The sequence below is a fragment of the Sphaeramia orbicularis genome, chromosome 6 (assembly GCF_902148855.1).
Source record: "Sphaeramia orbicularis chromosome 6, fSphaOr1.1, whole genome shotgun sequence".
Classification (NCBI taxonomy): domain Eukaryota; kingdom Metazoa; phylum Chordata; class Actinopteri; order Kurtiformes; family Apogonidae; genus Sphaeramia; species Sphaeramia orbicularis.
In genome coordinates this window covers 18,282,195-18,306,335 of record NC_043962.1, presented here as the reverse complement: position 1 = coordinate 18,306,335, position 24,141 = coordinate 18,282,195, and the positions used below count along the sequence as shown (strand labels likewise).

General features: G+C 38.9%; 1 protein-coding gene across 4 annotated transcripts in view; it reads left to right on the top strand.

Annotated features, from left to right (window-relative positions):
• Positions 1 to 19,883, top strand: part of si:ch211-1e14.1 (UPF0606 protein KIAA1549) — a 37,726-nt gene extending 17,843 nt beyond the window's left edge. Inside the window, exons 7-23 of one of the 4 annotated variants that reach the window (XM_030135983.1) lie at positions 427 to 619; positions 1,111 to 1,170; positions 1,283 to 1,428; positions 4,899 to 5,076; positions 5,854 to 6,038; positions 7,912 to 8,067; positions 9,668 to 9,897; positions 10,857 to 10,993; positions 11,908 to 11,922; positions 12,382 to 12,587; positions 12,694 to 12,923; positions 13,033 to 13,177; positions 13,979 to 14,302; positions 15,372 to 15,424; positions 17,301 to 17,449; positions 17,814 to 17,950; positions 18,629 to 19,883. In XM_030135983.1, coding sequence (XP_029991843.1) covers positions 427 to 619; positions 1,111 to 1,170; positions 1,283 to 1,428; positions 4,899 to 5,076; positions 5,854 to 6,038; positions 7,912 to 8,067; positions 9,668 to 9,897; positions 10,857 to 10,993; positions 11,908 to 11,922; positions 12,382 to 12,587; positions 12,694 to 12,923; positions 13,033 to 13,177; positions 13,979 to 14,302; positions 15,372 to 15,424; positions 17,301 to 17,449; positions 17,814 to 17,950; positions 18,629 to 18,868 — 2,784 coding nt within the window. In that variant the 3' untranslated portion in view covers positions 18,869 to 19,883. Of the gene's footprint in view, positions 1 to 426; positions 620 to 1,110; positions 1,171 to 1,282; positions 1,429 to 4,898; positions 5,077 to 5,853; positions 6,039 to 7,911; positions 8,068 to 9,637; positions 9,898 to 10,856; positions 10,994 to 11,907; positions 11,923 to 12,381; positions 12,588 to 12,693; positions 12,924 to 13,032; positions 13,178 to 13,978; positions 14,303 to 15,371; positions 15,425 to 17,300; positions 17,450 to 17,813; positions 17,951 to 18,628 lie in introns of all 4 variants that reach the window. The other 3 variants (XM_030135987.1, XM_030135986.1, XM_030135985.1) reach the window with 3 other exon arrangements.
• The last annotated feature ends 4,258 nt before the right edge of the window (positions 19,884 to 24,141 follow it).

Genomic DNA, 24,141 nt, shown 5'->3' with positions numbered 1-24,141 from the left:
GGGTTCTTCTACTTGGGGGAGTTCATGCTCTAGTTGTTGAGTATTAAAGAAGCTTACTGTTTGTTAATACACAGCTTATTTGGCTATGTAGTAAGTTGGCTTCAGCACAGTTTTGTGTAATCCTATTACACTGATGCCAGTATTATAGTCTTTTAGTTGGAATAATGTTAGAATTAAATCTAACATTTGTCGCAGCATGGAAATGTTTTATGAACAACTAACAAATTGTGCCCTGGGCCGCACTGCCCAGTTTTCTGTTCTACTTTCTAATCATTGATGCCAGTGATTTTGAGAATGGGGAACATTATTGTAGACAAGCAAGTTTCCCATAAGCAACAGCAGCAACAAAATGGAAAATGTTTTGTACATTTTGCTGTGCAATCACCACTTCCCTGAATGGTACATCTCTGTCTCATTGGGTTTCAGATTGTAAACATCACCATGGCTGCCCCTAAATATCAGGAACAGCGACTAGTGAGGCAGCCAGTGGACATTACCTTCACTGTACGTGGTTCTAGGGGTTATCTGATGGGGTCAGAGGTCAGCAACTCACTGATGAAGCTCACTATGGTGGAATTCAGTTATTACATGGGCTTTCCTGTGCTGCAAATTGCTGAGCGTGAGTACTGTTTATCATGCATTCTCACTCATATGTAGCTGTTTATCTGTTACCTTCATGTCATGCATAAATATATGCATACATTTTAGCTTATTAATGCATTATTCCACATGACCACTCTAGGCCATTAACTTAATGATTACTGCTTACTGACAGGAAGTAAGGAAGCAGATGTACTTGTATTATGGTCTTAATGCAAGGATGGCTATTTTTGTGATGTATGGTAAGCATAGTAACACCACAATTCATATATAGCTTCCTTAATTACCTTAAACAAACAGTTAATGGCCTAGTCATTGTGGAGTATGCTATTGGTAAGTACTTCACAGTGACTTATCAAGAGTCAAATACTATTAATATTGCTTCCAAGTAAATAATGAACATGTGTAATTTTAATATAGAGTGTTATTTAACTTTTTTTTTTTTTCTGAACAATGAACTTGAGTTCAAGGTTATTCATTTTAAACATAAATTCTCATTTATTCCTTCAGCTTTCCATTATCCCGAGTTAAATACCAGCCACTTGTTGCGCTCCTCCTGGGTTAAAACAGGTATGATTAGCTTTTCATTTACAGAAATGTTGCTGCAACTACTGAAACTTGAGATTCTCAAAGGTAGTTATTTTTTTATAATATGCTATCGTCTTTCTCCTTGTGTGTGTAGTGCTCTTGGGTGTGTTGGACCAGAAAGTTGGTGAGAGGACCTTCCAAGCAAATATGGAACGCCGGGTGGCCATGTTACTTGGGGAGGCAATGGGAGTAGTCCGACGTGTGAAGAGAGCCACCTCTGTAGGCAACAGCAGTGTTCAGGTACTGTTTTTATCTTACAGTCAGATAGTTTACAAGGTGCTTTTTTATGTTTATCTTCTTGATAACAGTGGAAATTAAATAGTAGACAGGAAGGAAGGGGTAGACATCCTGTGAAACTGTCTTTAGTGATAAAATGGAGAGACTCATCCCTTGACTTTTTAATTTTTCTTCACAGTTACAGTTTTATTATTCATTAGGTGACTAAACTTTCTAAAGTTTACAATTGCAACTTTGTGTGAAGATTACTCTCTAAATCTTAATACTTTCTTTTTTGCACCATTTATATCATTATTCCCTGATGCCAGCTCTCTCTAACCACCTTGCCTGAGTACTGAGGACTCATTATGTGAGCATTGCAGTGTTTGTAACCACTGAAAGCCTTACCGCTTTACTAATCAGGCTCTAGCTTTTGTGTGTATGCTCCGCACCTGCTCAGCTCATCTCTAAGGGGACAGGACAGGGCTCTGTTTCCATGGCAACATCATCCCATTCAGCCCAGGGGCCAGCCACTCAAAGACCACAACCTCACAAGTCCTTGTTCTTTCTCCTCTTCCTCACTTCGGTCCTATTACTTGATGGCTCCTGTGAGTCACAGAGCTGCTAAGAGCAGATCAATTATTAATTGTTTCTCTTTCACTGTCTGTATCTTGCAGTTGGGATGATTAAGAATGTGTCTCTGTTGTTGAGAGGGTAGACATTACAGAGGAAGAGATGCTAAGATGAAGCAGGTAAAAAATTCAGAAATCAGAGGAGCAGGAAGAACAAAACACTCAGATAACAGAGACTTGTTACAAGAGATGAGAGATGCAAATTTGATCTGGCTTCATGAAGTCTGAGTGCATACAGTGGTCTTTAAACAGGAGGCCTGCCAGAGTGATAAATATCATCCTTGGCTGAGTAGCAACTTCACCGTTTCTGACCTTTCTACATCCTGCATCGTTGTCTCCATAAAACCCACGGAGTAATTTAAGAGAACAGAGGTCTATGTGAGTGGTAAACCTGCAGCGTTGCTCTGCGTACTGGTTAGATATCTAATTTTAGGCTCTGGTAAAATATGTTCTTCACATTCACACCTTACAAAGACACTGTGTTCCTTCAGCCTTGATAGGATATTGTCATTGAAAAGTCCTAGATGTCTTTTTTACATTTCAAAGACGCTCATCTTTGAGTGTTTGTTGGGTGTAATGAGAATGTGGTGACTCAGGCTGTACATCTAAACCTCTAAAGAATCTTTTGTCTTGCTCTCTCATACACTTATATAAATATCTCAAACAGATTCCCTAGACTGTCAAAGAATTAGCGCAGTATCGTCACCTTATGAGCCTGCCTGGACAGATGAAAGAGGGGGTTGAATCGAGGTCATGCAATAACACACATTTATGCGGCCGTCTTTCCACTCTAATAAACCGTACATGAAGTAGATCAGACCCTGGATGAGTGAATCTGCCCAGGCATAACCTGCACTTTACTCTTTCCAGTAATGCAGACAGCAGACTGTGCTGTGCCTTGGGGCACCCAGTGGGAGACTGCATGCACACACACACACAGACATATTAGATACTATGGAGAAATATTCAAACAAAGAATGCTGAGCTGGGAATACGAAAGACAAGCTGACATGAGTGTGGTGTTTCTGTTCTGTTCTGTCGTCTACATATGTTCATGTGTTTTGTGCCAGGGTATATTGTAGATGAATAAAACTGTACAAACATGCATTTTTTTGTGAATTTCTGAACATGTATCATTACTGTAGTGTACAAGTATGAGTTTTTATTACTAATAATAGCATGACAATATGCAAAATAGTTGGTGTAATAACAAAAATGGAGAACTTATAAATGATACAGCGCCTTATAGAAAATTAGGTCCAGTACTCTGCATTAAAAAGTCATCCTTATAATTGAAATTGAGGTATTTTGCTCATTGCGGTCCTCATCAAACATTCTCCATTTTTAGTGCAGGAGTAGAGTAGAGTAGTCTCTCATCTTTTCTTGGTTTCATCATTCAGTTTTGGAAAGCATTTCTTTTCTGGCTGCTATAGCACTGTCCATTAGCTAGATAAGAGAAGATAAACAAATCAAAGAAAAAGCAAAGCGCTGAACACATGGTACAAGCTTATGAACAGACATGATCAATAAACAAATTAAAACAGTAAGCAGTGGAAGCCTGAGTCCTTGGCCAATAAAATAAGTAATAAGGATGATTGAGTTACCTTTCTATATCTTATCTCTTTTGTTTGTTTCTATTTCTGTTAATGTTTATATTGAGAAAAAAAGACAGACAGAATGATTACTACAAATACCTGGGGGTGGTGATCAACAACAGACTGAACTGGAAATCTAAGAAATGCTGGGGCTGTGTACAAGAAGGGGATGAGCAGATTCCTTCAGCTTATGCAATGAGATGTTGGAGATCTTTTACCAGTCTGTTGTGGTCAGCGCCATCTTCTTTGCAGCTGTTTCTTGGGGTAGCAGCATCAAAGCCAGCAACACCAACAGACTTGACAAAATTATCAAGAAGGCTGGCTCTTAAATAAGTATTAGGCTGGACAATTTTGAGACTGTGGTGGATAGGAAGACCCTAAAAAAAATTATATCCTTCATGGACAATGATGAGCGCCCTCTCCACCACACACTGGACAGACAGCAGTGTACCTTCTCAAGAAAACAGTTTTAGTCCTGCTGTCGAATGGACAGATTCAGAAAATCCTTCCTGCCACATTCCATCTCACTCTATAATAACTCACCTCTGTCTGAAGTCTCTGTTCATAAATCTAGTTGCACTTAAATGTCATTTTGTACCTTCTCATTCTGAATATTACAGCTTGTTTTGCACCTTCCAGTTCTATTTTAGCACATTACAGTTATCCAGATTCTACCCATATCTTTTTTACGCTTCTAATTTATGATGTATAGTGTATAGTGTTTGCTCTTGTGTTGTATTTCTTTTTTACTCGTGTTTGCTGTGGGACTCTATTTTTATTGGATGTGTGTCATGTTGCTGCTACACTGTAATTTCCCAGTTTGGGATAAAGTACATCTATCTATGATGCTTACCAACTGTTGCGGACAAAATGGTGATGGCCTGATGACCTGATGATGGCCTTGCTCTGTGGTATTGTATTACAGCCAAGGAATAAAGGACTTTGACATGCTTTCTACACACAGGGCCAGTTGCTTCCTCACTATATTCCCGTAGAGATCCACAATAATGCCTCAAATTCATACTTTAATTAACCAAAGAGATTTTTTTAGCTCGTGGATTAGATATCTCTCACTGCTTTACCAACTGCTAAATACTAACTTCTTTACTTTGATTTCTAGCTTCTTTATCAATCGAAAAAGACAAAATGATTAGGACTTGAATGTCATGGTATCAGCCAGCAGCTTTTATATCATACGATTATATCGTATCGTGTTAATATTTGAGGAAACAACTAAGTTCATCTTTTGCCTTTTTTGTTTTTACAGATTGTCAGTGCAAACCGGCTCGATGGTACGGACCACCCGATGGAAATTGTGTATTTTGTAGAGGGTCCCAGTGGACAAAGGGTGCCTGCAGCACAAACAGCCAACTTGCTTAATAGCCTGGATGTTCAAAGAGCGGCCATCGTTTTGGGATATCGTGTCCAGGGTATTTTGGCACAGCGTAAGTACCTTTTGCATAATAATTAACTGTGATGATGAGCTGAAGCTCCCATTACATATTTCTGAAGTATCCATGAGAATGACACCTGAGTCCAATTGAAGTAAATGGTCCTTCCCTAAGTAATGTCATTTATTTCTAATACTTGATGGGGTTTTTTAATCTTACTCACAGCTCACTTGACAGCCCCCATTTTTATTTTTGTGGAGTGCTTAAATCAGTACTTGAATAGAGGCCAGGGGAAATATTTTATAAGTAAACATTGTGGTCCGCTGCGGTTTTATGACAAACCTAATGTGTCATTGTTCAGAAGTTCCTAAAAAAAAAAAAAAAAGTAGGACATGATCTTTACTACCAGCTCCATGCGTTCCTTTGGATGTTTATAGTAACATTTCAGCTAATTATCTCCCTTGTACACTGTACCAAAAGATTGTCTTCCTCATTAGGAATCTAAACAAAGTATGAAGGCTTAACAAGAGCTCCTCAAGGGAGTTGTGTCTCTGTGTTGACTGTGTTCTTTTACAGTACTTTCCCCGGGGAAGAAATGAGTGTTAATTAAAACTAATGAAGGTTTGCACTGAAGATTACAGCAGTATGACAAGAGCCAGCACACCGCTGCATGTTTAGCTTAGCATTGAGGTTGTTTATTATTAAACTTCAAAAATAAATGCATTTATTTTTCAGTTAGGAAATATGTGGATTTTTTAAAAAAAAATTTTTATTTAACGTTAAATAACACTTAAGGTTTAGTGGTTCAATTCCTCTTATTTCTCTACGTAGCTTTAGAGAAAGTGTCGACTTCACCCTCTGAGAGCGAGAATACCAATTTATGGATCGTCATCGGAGTGGTGATTCCCCTCCTCGTGGTCATCATTATCATTTCCATCCTGTACTGGAAACTGTGTCGGACGGACAAGTTGGAGTTCCAGCCGGACGCAATGACATCCATCCAGCAGAGACAGAAGGTAGGATGCATTTTTGTATAGACATATCTGTGTGTGTGCCTTTCACACCTTAACAGCTCATTCTTGAAAGTTCATGATTGGAATGTGTAAGATTGTACCACTCTTTTGTACTGATGTGGTTTGGTTCTGTTATTTTACATGGTACAGGGTAAAGGATAATTTTCCAGTTTTTAAATAACTGCCATAAACACAGATGGACAGCGATAATCACATTAACACCCGTAATTAGACACTGTGTTCTATAAGCAGCACTGCCAGATTGTTCCACACTGAAAAGTTGGAGGCATCTGCTCTGGAAATCCAAAAATGATATCACTTTTAAATTCTACTGCTAATGAAGTGTGTATCCGTCATTGTCACAAATGTGCTGTAGGACTGCACAAATGTAGACTTCCTCTTCATCATTTCTTCTTTTAGATGAGATTAGTAAAACTTTAATGATTGGGTACAAGAGATATATTAAAAAGACATGAACTGGATTAGAATTGATCATATTGCTACAGTAGTACATGGGGTGTCTGGTCTTAAAGGGGTCATATTTTTGCTTTTTTAAAATGGAATTATGCATTTTTAAACATTTCCCTGTGGTCTACATAAACTGTAAATGCTATGGTTGGGTCTGAATTCTTCATTAATTAATCTCCACAGGTCCATATTCAAACCTATTTTGGAGTAATAACATGAGAAAGGTCGTTTTGAGCACTGGCCCTTTAAATGCACATGACCCCACCCCCTCCAGGTTGTTGACTGTGCACTTGAGTTCGTTAATACAACCAACAACTGAACATTTTAGGTAATCGGCTCGAAGTTTGGACATATTTTCAGTATGGGCTACAATCACTGCTGCTGACAAACAATTATGGCGTACTCGTAGAAATGTCTGTCGGAAGTCTTGACCTTATATGTGCAAATGTTTGTTATAATGTAAATGTAGTTATAAAATGTAACAAATTAAAGGAATTGAAACGGGTTGTAGAAATCCACTCAATTTTTGCCGGAATTAATATAAAGATAGCTTTGCAGTACCTGCTGGGTTCAAATTGAAACTTTTTGAACCATTAGTGTCCCCAAATCCAAAAATAAATGTACCAAAGACTAATAAAAGTGGGTTTAGCAAAATATGACCCCTTTAATGTTTTGATTTTCAACTTCGCTTCAACATTTTCCCTGCAGCTGCTACAACAGTAACTGACTCTCACTGATTTTTCTTAGCTACCATTGTTCCACTGAAGTTATGGGTTGTGTGTATACTTATACACATACAGATACAGGGTGTCCATAAAGTTTCTTCACAATTTAACAAATTTACCTAAAAAGGAAATGAATAGACAAATCTGTGGAAATTATTACAAAATGAATAGTAGATAGTGATTTATTTATTTATTTTTGCCTCATTTAATACACCTCCATATGGGCACCATTAGTTGCATGAAGCACATCACATCGGTGCTCGATTTTTTTTATTTTTATTTTTTGTCATGTTCACTGTACCATAGCCTCATCAATGGTGGCAATGGCATCAGGGATTTTTTTGCTTCAGGTCATTGATGTAATGTGATTAAAAACTTGGATAACCACTGAGTCCATAGAACAAATCTAATTAACATATTTCATCAATGGGTTTTGTAACACATTTTTTAAATTGTAGAGAGTTTGTGGAGACCCTGTATATTTTTTCAGCTGCCTGTCTTTTTTATTGATACATGACTTTTGTTCCCATACATCTGTAGTTTCATGTTGGGGTTCGTGACTGTGCTACAGCCTCTACACTGGTTTACTGCATTGAATCTAATCTGTTAAGGCAACTATCACTACCCTTCCCTCTCTTGTTAACGCAATCATCTGTCACTTTACACCACTGCTCTTCTCTCAGTCTACTACCTCACTCGGAGAATCAAGGACCTCTCTTCCTCAGACAACTAGGAACGAGATAGAGGTTAGTGAGGAAGAAGAGTGGGAATATGAGGAAGAAGAGGAGGAGGAGTATGAAGAAGAAGAAGATGAGGAGGAGAATGTTAAAGGGAGGAAGGTACAGCATAGTGCCTGGTGTTTTGTAGAGGATCTAGTTGAAACTACTTTGTGTGTGTTTGCAGTGACTGGTAAATATCACCCTGTGGTTTTGCAAAGAACAACACCATAGATACAGTTAATACTGAAGTCTGTAGAAGATACACAGTGTTGGGAATATGATGAGCAGAACTAATACCACAAGTATTTGTGCTTTCCAAAATTGCTTCTGCTTAGAGACCAGTAGCTCTTCTCAAGAGCAAACAGTGTATGACCATTGAAGAGGAGGAGGAGGAGGAAGAAGGAGAGGAAGAAGAATACAAAGAAGGGGAAGAGGAAGAAGATGAGGACAAAGATGAGGAAATTGGGAAAATTAACAAAGGAGAAAGTAAAGTAGGACAGCAAACACAGCAAAAGAACGTAGCAAAGCTGAAGAAAGCAGGAGAGATGAAGAAAGAGGAGAAATCAAAACTTGTGTCTAAAGGAAGGAGAGCCCAGGAGGAGGTATGTTGTACTGTAGCCATAGAGACTAGTACTTGTTTGCACTAGAGGAGATCTGGATCCTGCTGCCCAGAAACAGAAATCCAGAATTATACATGGTTTCTACTGTGGACGTGTTAGTTTGTGTGTGTGTTTATAGTCTGTGCATCAGAAAGGGGTGTGATGTAAAGGAGTAGATTTATAGACTTTTACTTTCTGTCTATCTACTGTTTGTTGTGACTGCTTCCCAGATTTGCCATTTGCCTAAGTAGTAATTTGTGATCGTAATGTGTGGGACATATCACTAGCTATGTGTGCGCTTTCATTCAGCCTCAGTGTTAATTATAGTGAAAACAGGGCTTGTTTTTCTATTTCAGCTGCGGCTTTTTGAACGCTTTCCCTTTGAAAGACCGTCCTTGTTTATATGCCGTGGAGAGCAGCAGCACACACACAAACTCACTCTTCTGCATAAGCTGTTTTATACTGGCAAGCATCACACTGGATTAGCAGTTTTATACCAACAAGCCTCTTATAAGCCACACATTTTGCATCACTAAATTCACCCCCCTTCAAAATCACCGGACATATAACTCAGAGAATTAACAGGCGTCCTGTCATGTCACTCTTCTCTGTTTCTGCAGCCACTCTTTGGCGTCACAGGACCAGACTTAGGCACACATGCTGAGATTTGACATCCTCTGTTTACTCTTTTGCTGGTAGAAACTCCCTAGGGCTTTACACTCAAGTAGTCTCAATGCTTCCATCCCCCTCCACCTCAAAGGAAAAGCAAGCAGCTCAGTGTTTCTCCACATCTCTCTCTCTCTCTCTCTCTCTCTGTCTCCCTTCACACACTCTTTCTCTTTATTCATTAATGTCTGACTCCCTTTTCTGGCCTAATTATGTACTTGTTCGTCTGTCTATCTGGCAGACGTTGCTCAATCACATATGAGTTTTCTGAGTTGAACAGAGTTTCGTTGCTTTGTGACTGTTTTAACTTGCACATTTGTTGTTGTAGTACGGTGTGGTGACACTTAACCTCATGTCACCTTTCCTTCCAACTCCTATTTCCATGAACATTTTATTCCTATTCTTTTCTTCTCTCACACTCTTAGCTTTCCTTCATATCTGCCCCGCTTCCACAGCTGCAGGCTCCCAGTGTGAAAGGCTTTGACTTTGCCAAGCTGCACCTTGGCCAGCAGAGTAAGGATGATGTCATGGTGATCCAGGAGCCACTCCCGTCAGGTCCGGGGCCCCTCCCCATGTCCATTAAAGATGGTTTGAGTCCATCTGAGAACGGGGAAATACCCACCCCCATTTCGAAGAACTCGGCCTCATCCACCAAGGCGTCCCGCAGCAGTCGAAGACGAGGAAGGTTGGTGTCAGTGTCAGTGCTGGTCGTCGAACAATGCAGATTTACAAAAATAAATTGACACAATTGAAACCGAACATGCCTATATAGATTACTGCACTAAAGGTTCAATAGCAGAAAAGAAGAAAACACATTAAAGAACTCATGAATTAGCATTAGCTGTTCATTTAAGTGTCGTATTTCAGTCAGTGACAGGCATCGGGTAAGAGTATAAAGGGCACTTGTGCACTTGCATCAGGATTTCTCATTTTTTATCCACAGACTGTAGATACACAGAAAAGACTTACAGCTGGAGATTTGTTTTGTCACACCATCACTCTTATTTTCATCTCTGTTCAGCTGGGACAGGCAGTCAACCAGACAAAAAGCTTCTGACAGATCCCCAGATCAATTATTGATATACTCAACAGTGGCTGCTTTTCTGTTTGCTTATGCATTTTGTCACAAATTCTGTATATTTCTTTTAAGAGTTTTAGAGTTATTCAAGTGTAGTTGTAGCTTTAAATTGTTTAAGTTAATGTTGTTAATATGCATATAGTTTATTCAAAATTTGAATTTGAATTGGTTTACAACTTCGTAGGAGAACATTTTAGTTGCTCATTTCAAAGAATCAGAGCAGCATTGTCAATATCTACCAGTGTACTAGCTTCTCAAGCTAACAGAATAAATATGACACCAAAGCATCAATACAGAATTTATTGCTGAATGGATTTACTTACATTTGTCATTTAGCACTGGCTGTTTTGCAGTGGATTGATATTGTTTGTTTCTTCTAACTTGATAGCTATTGAGGACAAAGAAGGTTGTAATTTAATCATTGTGTCTCTGGAATGATTTCCTAGAAGACTCCTCCCTGCTTTTACCTTTCTGGAAAAGCACTTTTTCGATTATGCATGGCATTCCAGCATGTTAGTCTGTCCTGGGGCTTACATTATTCATGTAAGTGTGTGTTTTCTGGGTAGGATCTCGCCGTCAGACGATGACTCAGTGCTAAGTGACCATTCCAGTGAGCGCGAGTTGACTGAGGAGAACCTGAGAGGCCACGCCACGCCCAGCGACGGCAAGCAGACCCGAAAGATCCCCATCAATGTTTTAAATGGCAAGTGGCCCTGGCAACACTCACATCACTTCTCCAAACACAGACGGTGAAAAGGGCGAGGGGGGAGGGAGAAGCAGGAAACTGAAAGGATTTGACAGACATAAAGACATAAAGAGAAAGCAACTCAAACTGAAACGATTTGATGGACTATAGAGAGTAAAGGGAGATGAGACTGTGCAGCAATGACAAATGAAAAAGTAGTTGAAAACTTAAAAAAACAAAGGGATTGACATGAACAGTAATGTAAAGATTACGGAGGGGAATGTGGGGGGCTAACAAAACTAAAAGAAACACCTGCTAGAAACTTCATTCAGTGGTCAAAACATGGACAGAGAGAGAAGGGGAGGCATCAGGGAAAAAAATAGCTGAAGTTACTCTATGTGACAGGTTGTTGATAGATTCAAGCCTGCTATGCCACTCTGAGGCTACGTGCTGGAGCCAGAGGCAGTCAGGCACACCGACTGCAGCCTGACTCACCCACAGTGGAATGGCCTGTGTTTTGTTATTGATAAATCTCTGTCTGAGACTGTATATGCTCTGCCACAATGTTTACAACTAAAGTACATTGTATACGAGACATTTTCAGCCTTATGTAATGAGTTTGCACATCAGACTTTTAAGTCTAAACATCGGCAGCTCCTTTCTTTCTATTCTCTCACTAATGAACTTCACAAGATCAGAAGAGAAGCTTTTATCAGCTATGGGATTAGATTCTACTGAATGACTCAACTCTGTGTCTCTCCTCTTTGTGTTCCCCCCTCACTTCTAAAAATTCAAGTAGCACTGACGGTGAACTCAGTCCACCATGCTTTGTAGGGTTATTGTCAACAGAAAGCTACCACTTACACCTCTTTTATTTTATCTCATTATCCTCAATAAAACTCTTCTTTTTCCTTTTCTGTTGTGGTTTACAGGGAAGAATAGAATTGGTAAGAGTTTGTCCTCTTTCCATATGTGTCTCTTTGGACCTCAGGTTTAACCTCCAGCAGCTGTGTCTGTGTGTGTGTTGTCTATATATTTCTGTGGTAGCTTTGTGCTCTGCCTGTTCTCACCATCCATCACTGTCTGCTGAGCTGTCAGTCACAGCACAGAGACAATCAGCTTGACAAACAAAGGCAAACCCATTGTTTGGAAAGTAGCTTTTGGAAGTAGAAATAAGTTTTCATTGTGTGTTATTGCTTCTGCCCCATTTACTCCATTTAGTTTTATTTTAAATCACATTTAGTGAAATAAAAGTTGAATGTTTTGTAGAATCCTTATACATTAGTTGTCTCTGTGAAATCTGTCTCCCACAATTATAGAACAATTCAGAATCATTTGTGATACACTTGCAGTGACAGTACTGCATTTACTGAAGTATGACACCTGTTTTCTTCTTCCGTATTCAGGTCCTCCACCTATGAACGGTACAAACGAACAACTGTCCTCAGCCTCCATCTTTGAGCACGTCGACCGGATGTCTCGTGCTACAGATGCAAGCAGGAGACTTCCAAACAAAGTCCAGCTTATTGCCATGCAACCTATGCCTGTCCCACCACTACACAGCCCCACCTCTAATGGCAAACTGTCCGACACCAACCAAATAAACAAAGAGGTCTGCATAGCAATACATTTATTATTAATGCAGCATGCAGTGTTCATGCATGTTATTTATCTGTACATATTTAAGGCATGGTCTCTGATGAGTAACTTCTTCTCAGATCCAGGTTGCATTGAGGCACAAGTCAGAGATCGAGCATCATCGGAACAAAATACGTCTTCGTGCAAAGAGGAAGGGCCACTATGACTTCCCTGCCATGGATGACATGACTACTGGCCTCGGAGACCTCAAGGACCAGGATCGCATCTATCAGAAAGCACAGATGCAAATTGATAAGATCCTGGACCCAGATTCTCAGATGCCCTCCATCTTTATGGAATCCAAAAAGAGGTTAGGGCTCATACTTGAGATGAATGTATCCCTGGTGTGGAGGTTGGTTTGTTTTACAGCGTTGTCTATACAAATTAGCCTTGACTATATTCATCCATGTGTTTCTTAGTGGTCGAGGAAGGCGTTCCCCCAAACAGAGGATGAAGGAGCAGCTGAATGGAGGCATGATGGAGGCAGACAAAGACCATCTCATCACTGAGGACAGTGATGCTGCTTACAGGAAGTGTCCTGGGGTCAACAATGTGGCTTATGTGGTCAGTAGTAGAGGCCACACAATGTGTAACCTCACCTTTTCTAATCCTTCGTAGATGTGCCCCTCAGATCAAAATGGAGTTTGAGGGCTTAACCTGGAAGTTAACATTGCTCCAGTTCACTTAACAATGTCAGGGATGTTTTTCTTCAAATGTTTAGTCAGTGATATTTTTCCCTTGACTTCTAGATTGCTGCAGAAAAAAATATAACAAACATGAACATTCATGTTAATTCAGCAAGATCATTTTCAAATGGAAACCACTTTTATGACTTTTGAAGTGCAAACCCAATGACCAAAGTAAAACCATGACATCAGTGTGCTTATAAACTACACCATGATTGCTTGTACTTCACTCAGCTTTCAGTGTGTAATTTGATTTCACACACTTACCTCATATACAAGGACCTTTCCTCTCAGTGTGACCTGATCTAGCAAGTGAATAGAACAGATTGTAAGAGCAGAATACGAGACGGCTGTAAAGGCAGAAGAGTGAATAGATTAAATTTGATTAATTTTGTGATGAATGATGAATTTCATTTTACCTACTTGTGGGCAAACGTCTATCAAAAGAAAAATCATAAGCATTTACTTGCCTATATTATGTTAAAAACAATATGTGAAAAACCTTTAAGCTTGTTTTCAAAAACCCATGGGACTGTGAAGTGGCAGAACTAAGAGGGGAAAACAGCTAACTCATTTTAAGGTTTTAAAACTCTGATTAATAGCAGTTGATAATATCGACAAAGTAGTCACCTGATGCTTTTTCTAACCCCTTGTGTTCTGTATGTTGTGTGTACTCTAGTCGGACCCTGACCAAGGCCCAGGTTCTCCTCACAGGAGTCCTTCACCTACTGACGATGTCTTCCTGGGCCCCACGTCTTCTCCTCCAGGCCATGCCCCTCCCCCACCCCCTTACATGCCTCCACAGCCCTCCATTGAGGAGGCACGGCAGCAGATGCATTCCCTGCTGGACGATGCCTTTGCCCTTGTGTCGCCCACCTCTCAGGGCAGTACAGCAGGGATCACTCTACCGGGGGTCAACAACAACCATTCCAGTTCTAGCCCTCCAGGCCGCTCAGCCAGACCATGGGGTTCTTCATATCAAGCTCTTGGTCCTTTTCCAAGCGTAAATATCCAACCTTTGACAACATTTCCAAGATAGTTTTAATCACTGCACCTTGTATCATATCAAATTATATTACTTTTTTATTCATCTGAGCAACATAATATGTTGGCATCTAATAGCACTCAGTTTTATCAAAGCCTTGGCTACTTTAACTTGTTCAGTCCTTTCACCAGTCTGTGAAATACCTTCAAAGGAGCCTCCTGTTTACAGTCATAATATCCAAGAAAAGTCAAATCCTTTGAATTCACTATCTCTGTATTTTCTCTAGCTTTTCCTGGCTCATTCTCAGTGTGAAGCCTGTAGCTCTAGGTTTAATCGTGTCCTCTTAGCAAACTAATCAGTTAAGTATTCCTCCATCTGTCACTCCCATGGAGCTGCGACCTTACAACCCCAGCCAGCTACTACAACTAGTCAGACTCCACAATGATATACCCTGCATAGGCTGGATCTGTGTTTTATCCATGCTTCATTTAGTATAGGCTGTTATCAAAGAACATGTTAGCATAAACATACTCTTAAGACTGCTTGGGTAGTTTTGTCCATTTAATATTGTACAAAGCAGCACCATAGAAATACCATCTTATTCAGTTCCATAGTTTGTTACACCGGAGGCTTAACACTTTGCATGTGGAACACAATGTTTGCACAGTTGTGGGTAGAAATACCAAGAGACAAGATAGAAGTTATCTATAGAATGTCTGCTTTGAAATTCATGTCGAAGACTTGGGATTTGGCAGCTGAGCTAAAATTAAATTCAGGATTTCAGTTAGTGTAGCTTTGGTACAGAAAAGAAAATTATATCTTGTGTAGAAACTGTGGTGCAGGCAACAATAGAGCGTTTTGCCCTTTAAACCTCAGATTCAGTGAGCAGAGAGCCGTAAGCATTATGACTGTTAATAATACCATTACTGCTTCACAGAGACTTCATTCCCACTCTAAATGGGAAAGGAAAAGCACAGCATGTTAAACTGTCAAACTGATTATACCACCAAAAACCATCCATTCATATAGCATTTACTGTGGTTATAAATATTGCTCATTTTGTGTCTTTTCATGTGTGTTTCTCCAGAGATTCGGTGAGCTGAGTATGTCCCCTCCTGCAGTCCAAGGCCTGGTAACAAGGTCAGTAGAGCAGTCAATGAGAATTATGTATTCATGTATACTTTAATAAATTGCATGCTGATTTGACATTCCCTTCCTCCTACACCTAAATAAATGTCTTATTGATCAGTACACTCAGGTTTCCAACATCTCACCAGTGGGACTATTTTCCTTTAGGTGCATCCAGTGAGTTGGGCCTCATAAATATTGAATGAGGAGTCATCTTTATTTTATTGGTTTGATGGGTCAGGTCCAAGCAGTGCTCTCTTCACTGACTCCAAAAAGAGCAAGGCGTCAACACACACATACATACTTATGCCATAACACACATGCACACATTGCAGGCATGTCATGAAATCATAACCACTGGCGATGTTACCACAGTGAAACTTAAGCGTCACCAGCAGCTGTTTACTATTGCGTTCCATATGTGCTATGCTTATGTTTAGCAAAATGTTTTTGAAGTATATGAACTGAATGGGACTTATTACATTATCATTAGCACATCAAGAACTGTTTTTTTCAGCTGGTGGGTCGCGACCCTAATATGGAGCACAAAATAAATATATTAAACTGCTTAGCTGTCTGATTTTGAATTTTTTTTTTTCAAGTGCGATTAAAGAGGTGCAATAGACAAACAGAAAGTTGACAAGCTAAGTTTATGTTGTTTATATGTGAAGATGTTACTATATCATATCAAGGAAGCAAAAGTAATTAGAGCTGCAACCGATTAATCGATTAGGTGCTTGAAGCCAATGCAAAAATTCCCGATTTGATTAATCCACTCGAATTGATTGAAGGAAGATATTCTGTTGCAGTTTTCCTGAATTGAAGCTTCTTTGTGCGTCACAATAAGCATCCATGTGAAACACAACAGTGGAACCAATGTTTAACAGCAGAGAAATGAAGGAAACAAAACTTTGATTCAGGAGAATTGTGGTTGGATGATTTTTTTGGATCACTTTGAGTCGATTAATCGGTTGCAGCTCTTAAAGTAATGTGTTATGTTGTATAAATGTAAGATGGGGGTGGGATTTAATGCGTTTTCTTCTTCCCATTCCTTTTTGAGCAGTACATATTGAATTTATTTTGTTATTACCAGTGTACGTGGGAAATGCTATTTTGTCTTGATCACTTTTGTTTATTAATGTATTTGCTCTGCCATTAGTTCCTCTTATACATAAGATGTTTGATTTTTTTCTTCAGCTCAAAACAAATGAATGAATGAATGAATGAATGAATGAAGAGCAAATACTGTGGAATTAGTATAAATTTATGTAAAATGATTACAAAAAGGGATTAACACCCAATACTGTCTTCGAGGTTCAAGTGAATGTACCCATTTTGTACACTATACTTTTCATATATGTAAATAGATCTAATGGTAATGTCATTTATTTTTACAAGAATCAACAGCATTCAGCTTTGATATTCACCCGTAATGTTAATTATCGATGTAATATGCTCTAAATGCAGGGATGGCAACCTGTATTATAGATGTATGTTATGTGTTTTTTTTTGTTGTGTTTCTTACACTAATCCTGACTTTGAATATTGTCCTTACCACCTTAATTTGCTAAATAAATTCTTCCTTAGTTAGACTAGGGGCTTAATGACTAGGGGTAAATGTGAAATTGCTAACACTAATTTGTCTAATTTGCCTGGTTACACAGGCAAACACCTACAGTACACAAACAAACACAACTTACACTGCATACAGCTTTACACACTATTTTCAGCAACTTTTATCAGTTGACTTGGACCTAAAAAAACTGTGACTGGTGACTGTAGTGTTCACAAAGCCTGGATCTGAAAAATATTCCAATTAAAATACAACTTTTTGTGATGAAACTGCAGCTAAGTTGACTGGTTGAACTGAGCCTTTGTTGGTTTCTAGGCAGGGCATTGGCTCGAGCTACCTGCCACCAGGAGAACCAGCAGGACATGGTGAGCAGCTACAGCCGGACAGCCTGTACTCCAGTAGGGGACTGTACGCCGATGAGCTGCCCTCGTCTGCCAGACCACGACCTGTAGGAGGCACCACAGGTACAACTGCCAAATAGACACAGAAGAAAGTAGAAAAGCATATTTGACATCTTAATGCAAAGTTTGTGTTTACTTCTGGATGTGGTCCATAGTATACCCTCTTAGCATACACCTCCACCCCATAAACATGTCAAACTAAAAGAGCCCTCTCCCTCTCTTAAATTATTAAAAGAGCTGATGTCATGTGACTTACACTAATACAAATGGATTCTGGCATTTACCATATAGAGTTCATCTCAGCAGAGAGAGAAACAGAGTGCTTTTCAGACTGGAGTGATTGCTTCAAAGTGTATTAGAGAGGCTGCCGTGGATTGAGTGTCAGGTAGGGCAGATCTGATGAGATGTGATGTGTTTGTGTGTGCAGGCGCACAGCTCCATCATCTTACCCAGGTGGGCTTGTCCAGTCGGATGAATGGCTACCCAGCAGGGCTCAGAGCTGCTCCAGGCCAGAACGGAGGCATTGGCTGGAGTCACTATCATGATGAACCTGAAAAAGATGCAGTGAGTGAAGCTATTGGATCAGGTTTTATTTTGACTGATGTGATTTTTCTGTCCATTAGATTGTAAATTAAGCGAAAAAATTTTCTCCTTTCAAGCTTCTTTTCCTACATTGTCTACATGGGTTTCTACACTGTATGTACAGGTTCCAACAGTCTTAAAAACTCTTAAAATTCTTGAATTGACAAATCTGCATTTAATACCTTAAAAAAAGTCTTTAGAAGGTATTAAATTTGATATGGTAGTTTTTAAGTTATGTTGCCACAAACTTGTTCGCTGTGTTGTGTTTAAATGTGTCTGTTCAATGTCCAAGCTGCAAAAAAACATTCCAACCCAATAATTTATACTGAAATTAGGAACTAATTATCACTAACTTTGCAGCCCCCATTGTGAAATGACTCCGAACAGTGGGAATCAAGGTGTTGGAGTAAATAAATACATTTTCCTAAATTCTAGGAGTCACACATTTTTGCCAGAATAGCTGTGAAATAGGTGTGAAATTGGCATTAAATTCTGTTCTAAGTAGTCTTAAAAAGGCCTAAATTTAACTTGTAGAAATCTGTAGGAACCCTGTATGTAAAAAGTATGGGAGGAAAATGTGTGGGAACCCTAAATCTGTCACTTGATATTCTTTTCACTTTCCTTTTTCTCCTTCTCTCTGCCTTTCCATCCTCCTCTTAGTTCCTGGATTGTCCTGACTACACGTCCTCCTCTATCTTCCAGATGCCCAGAAGTGGTATCAGGGAGCCCTCAGCGCCACCTGCCCATCTAGACCCCCCTGGGGTGGGCTACCTGTCAGCCCCACCCCCCCTGGATACAGCCCCCTCCACCCACTCCTCTGCCTCCCTGATCAAGGCCATCAGGGAGGAGCTGTTACGTCTCTCCCAGAAACAGTCAGCTGTGTCGAGCTACCACAGCTGAAGCCCCCGGCCTCTCAGTCTGTAGTCCTAACCAGTCATGCCACTGACCCCCCCTGTCCGGCCCACCTGCTTCGCCTAATATGACAATGCTTCCCATGGAAGTCCCTGAGGGTGTACAGCAGAGAGATGGTCCTGCTAACCTGAAATGAAGAGGTGGATGAACCACATTTCTAAGTGAAATGAAATAGAATAACACATGGTTATTCAGAAAGTACAGTCAGATCAACAGTGGAATGTCGAATCAGTGACAGTGTTATGAAATGAAGAACAGCATGAACAATCTACAGTATGTTGGACCTGAAGTGAGATGTCTGGATTCGTCCTGCCCATGTTTCTGTCCTGCACTTCTGTGTGGATTGGGTAATGGATTATGCCAAGTTCTGGCCACTGTGGATCCACATTTCTGACTCTTTTTGAGATTTTGCTACATTTCTTTGAACTCCGTGTCCTGGCTTCATTCTCATGTTGCCTTCACTTACTATAACCCCCTCTGAAGAACACCTTTTTTTTTTTTTTGCATTACTTCTTCTACCATACAGGTATTTGTTGTGTTCTGATGCAGGCCCTTCATTTCATTTTCACCATGAGGTGCTTCTTCATATTTTCTGCCATGATGAGCCATGCTATGCCTTTACACTGTGAGATATTTTTCACCTGACTCATTCTAGTGTACCGGTCTACAGTAAGGTCATAGTTCACAGCTGATCAGGAGCCAGTTCAGAGAGTAGGCACTAAAAAGGGGCTTCACATAGAGCTGAACCCACTTGTATTATTAACAGACTTGTAAACACTACCTGTTCTTTCCTTACATAACAGTAGCAAAGGGTTAGTCTGAGTATTTTTGTCTTTCCTTGCAGTACATACCTACATTTTGATGGATATTTTGTGTCAAATCAAAGGGGCAAAGACGTTGGCTCCAAAATGTAGCAAATGTCTAAGTATCTTAAAAGTGTAAGAGCCACTGGGGTAGGCTCCAAAAAGCTCTGGCTCCAATAGACTTGAACTGAATATCTCTCTAAAATCCTTCCAGTCTCATGCATTTTATTGGGAACCTCTACTAAATGATCTGGTGGTCCATCTGTAAATTTTTTCCTCTATTAATCGGATCTTAGGCCAAATGAAGGCTTTGATGACTGTGTGTTGAGCTCTGATTGACAGGTCTGCTGAATGGGACTCAGAGTTTCAGTTTATTTTAACCCCCAAAGACCTACACATTAATGGCAAACAAAAGCATCCACCGATATAACATTTTTTATAATCTTTGAACCACTAATGCAATGAATACATTGATATAATTCAGATAAAATGCAGTTTTTCAGCTTTCCATATGTATCAGATATGACCCACTGGACATTCAGAGGCTCCTTAATGAACGTGGTAACACCGTAACCATTCACCAACCAAAGTCATGTGGTTTGGTAAATGACAGTAACTGTACACACTTGTTTTTACATTCAGAAAAAGTCACTTTTGCTTCAGTCTTCTCTTTTTTTAATATAATAACCTTTGAATTTACCCTAAGCATTTATGAACATCCTACTATAATGGACGTTCTGTGTCCGACGCGTGTCCGGTCGATGTCCCGATGTTGCAGCACAGGAGGGCGTATGGGTGCAGTGCTGCTGTTGCACCACGGGAGGGCGCTATCGTACAATGGCACCACGGGTACAATGCCGGTAGTTAATATAATCAGCAAATTAAAAGAAGGGAGATGCGTGATTTTAACTGAGAAATGCAAAACACAGAGGATAATATTAGAACTGGTGATAAATCACTTTAGAAAGCTTAAAAGTAGAAAGAAATTATGCGGAAGTTGTCAAAAAAAAAAAATTGTAGGTCTTTAAGGGTTAATAAAACACACTTTTTCCTATAGCTGTGATTAGCAGGTTCCGCTAATAAGACTATAAAATGACTCTGTTACTTAATTATTACAACATTAAACAATGATGGATGAAATTTACGATATTATCAAGTCAGTAAGCTGGCATTGAGTATTAGCTTGTCTCTGACACCTTGGGCTCCCATAACTCCACCCCTTTTGTCTAAATATGGTCACTACCGGCTTCAGAATGGCAGATCACCAACACGTGACGTCAAACTTCTCCGTTCCCTAATTATACACAGTCAAATCTCATCTCGTACATTGTTTTTTTTTTTTTATGTTTCGTAGTAAAGAGACGGCTTGATAAACAAAATGAAAAATGGCCTTGAAATGCATCTTCAGACGTGACCTGAGGGGCAAGTGTTAAAAACATACTGTACGCACGGACGAATAACGAATCAACCATCGCAGTTTGTACTTGACAATTACGGCGTACTGTATGTGCTCAGTATTCGGTTGCGATTTGATGCACCGTTTTCAGACTACTTGGTAAAGCTCAGGTCTTTGAAATAGAGATTCCTTTAAATCAGTCAAAACAGGCAGTTCGATAGGTCATTTAGACAGACTGTTGCAGAGGGAGAGTCATTAGTGTTCACTGATAGACACCAGTATTCTGTGTTTTTTAACATCGTCTCACCCATATTGACTATATACCGAATCTCTATAATAATGCAGTATTTAAACCTTGCTTTACCTTTTTGTTTTTTAACAGAAAGGAAATAAAAGTGTACTGTATTTTTTTACTCCGGTCATTTTACGTGCTCTGTACTTTACTTTGGATATATCTTGTCTCATGTAATTATTTTCAACATACTGTCAACATTCCTTTGACATGACTCCTACCAACATGCTGTGGCCTGAAGTGATATTTTATTTAAATCAAATAAAGCAGATAAATATGGATTTTAAAAGCAGGTTTTTTTTTTTTTTTTTTTTTTTACGATATATCTGTTAACCGTTTACTAGCGTTACCAAAAGTAACCCCGAGGACTATTTGGCAGGTGTTTGTATTTGTACAGATGGTAAGACATACTTTCCAGCGCCACACCTCATTCTGTTTGCCATTTGTTGTGCCTTTCTGAACTCGCCAGAACAGATAGGCAACAGAGGAGACAAAACTTCCCTGTGTAGCTGTAACCAAGACAACAAAACATCAATGCTGCAGTATGTAAAGGTTGTTCAGTCACAGGTGTTAGTTTCTGTGAGAGCTGAAATGAAATGAGATCTGGGTAATGGTGACTAAATGTTGCCACTGTGAAAGGCTTCGTATTCTCTGTAGGGATGTGTCAGGTTGTCCATTTTCCCTTTTCCATTCATGTTTTGTGTTCAATCTCACACTGTATGCCTCCATCTGCTGGTTGTGGACTGTAATAACAGCCTATCTGTTTTTTTTGTGTTTTTCCTCATTTTTCTTTTTTTTTTTTTTTTTTTTTTAATGATGTTCATGTTTTGATGTTTTATTAATAATTTTTGTGTCTTGTATATTGTGAAAAGTTTCTGTTGGCTGGCCCAGCGTTTCATTTGATCAGTATGTTGCATGTTTTAACTATTGGATTTCCTTTTGTTTGGGTTTTTTTTTTTTTTTTTTTTTTTTGAGCATGATGTTCCAAAACTCTTGAAATACAAAGAATTTCAGTTATCTAGTGTGTCTTTATATTTGTAATTTGTCCTCACATCCTGAAATGAAGTTTTTTTTTTTTTTTTTTTTTTTTTTTTTTTTAAGTTAGTCCTGCACATTGTCACCACTACATCATGTTAGTTCATGGGTCGGCAACTTTTGCAATTTTTTTGCCATTTTAGGACAGAAATAGAAAAACAAAACAGTCTGGAGCCAAAAGATACCCTTATATCTTTCCTCAAATTGGTAACTGTTTAAGACACTCTTTACAAATTTTTTTCTTTTCCACAAAGAAATTACAGAACTAAAGAAAACAGTGATATTTGTCAATATTTTCACTCAAAAATCAACTGGTAAGTAAAGGCTTTTTTGTAGTGAAGAATACAGATGAATACCTTCAGTTTCATAAAATTAAAAAGTAATCTACTTTTACTACTACTACTTTTTTTAATTCATTTGGAGTATAGTCTACATTATTACAACTGCATAACATCAGAATTACTTTATGGTAGGAATAATAATATCAAAATGTGTAAAAAAAAAAAAAAAATTGCCACTAGAAAAGGGCCCAAGAGCCAAATGTGGCCGTGGAGCCACAAGTTACCTACCCCAGGTCTAGTACATACAGTTGTGGAAAAAATTATTAGACCACTCCTTGTTTTCTTCAATTTCTTGTTCATTTTAACGCCTGGTACAACTAAAGGTACATTTGTTTGGACAAATATAATGATAACAACAAAAATAGCTCATAAGAGTTTAATTTCAGAGCTGATATCTATCCATTTTCCATGTTTTCTTGATAATAACCAAAATCACTTCAGTTCTTACATCAATATCGATGGCATTGTACTGACAAAAACAGTGCTTTTAGGCATTCCATGTTTTCTTTTCAGTCTGATTTAGTCACATGTTACACACAGGAGTTAGGACTTGTATTAACTAGTAGTAGTAATTGCATAACCATTGTTTTTGATGGCTTTTGATGATCTAAGAATTTTTTCCACGACTGTATTGTACAAACTGATGTTCTGTGTTTTAATAGTGTTTTAAGACATAAGTCTGCGTCTATATGTTTGTATATTTAGAGCTAGAAAATTTTATTCATTTCCTTAAGGTTTTTGACATAGCCACATTGAGCCAATGGAAAAGGGCCTAAGAGCCATATGTAGCCCCGGAACCATAGGTTGCCTACCCCTGTGTTTGTTCATATCCACATTTAGTTCTGCTTCATGAATATGAGAGAGATTTAATTTTATTAGAGTTATCAGAGTTCAACAGCTGAAACAGTGGCATCACCTTATACCATACACTCACTATAATATCCTCCTGAGACCCAGCAGTGCATTTTTGTCCTCTGTAGTGGACAAGAATTTCACAGCTTTAATTTTTTTTTTTTTTTTTTTTAACCCTTTCATGGATACTGGTCACTACAGTGGACAGCTATTCTACAGCTGTCCTCTTGTATATTCATGGATTTTTAAAAAAATTTTTTTTTTACACATATCTTTATTAAAGTTTTAAGACACTACATATCTTTTCTGACATGAATTGGTCACCTTGTGTAGATCTCCCCTGAGCATAAACCCCCAGAATCACAAGCCCCCCCCCCCCCCCCCCTCCCCCAGAGTTTTCACACAATTTATCAGTAAATACATGTTTCTTTGCTTCAAAAATTAAACACATGGTGTCCAGCTGATTATTATTATTATTATTATTATTATAGTTATTATTATATTTTATTGTTACTTTTTTAAATGTTTTTTTATTTTTATTT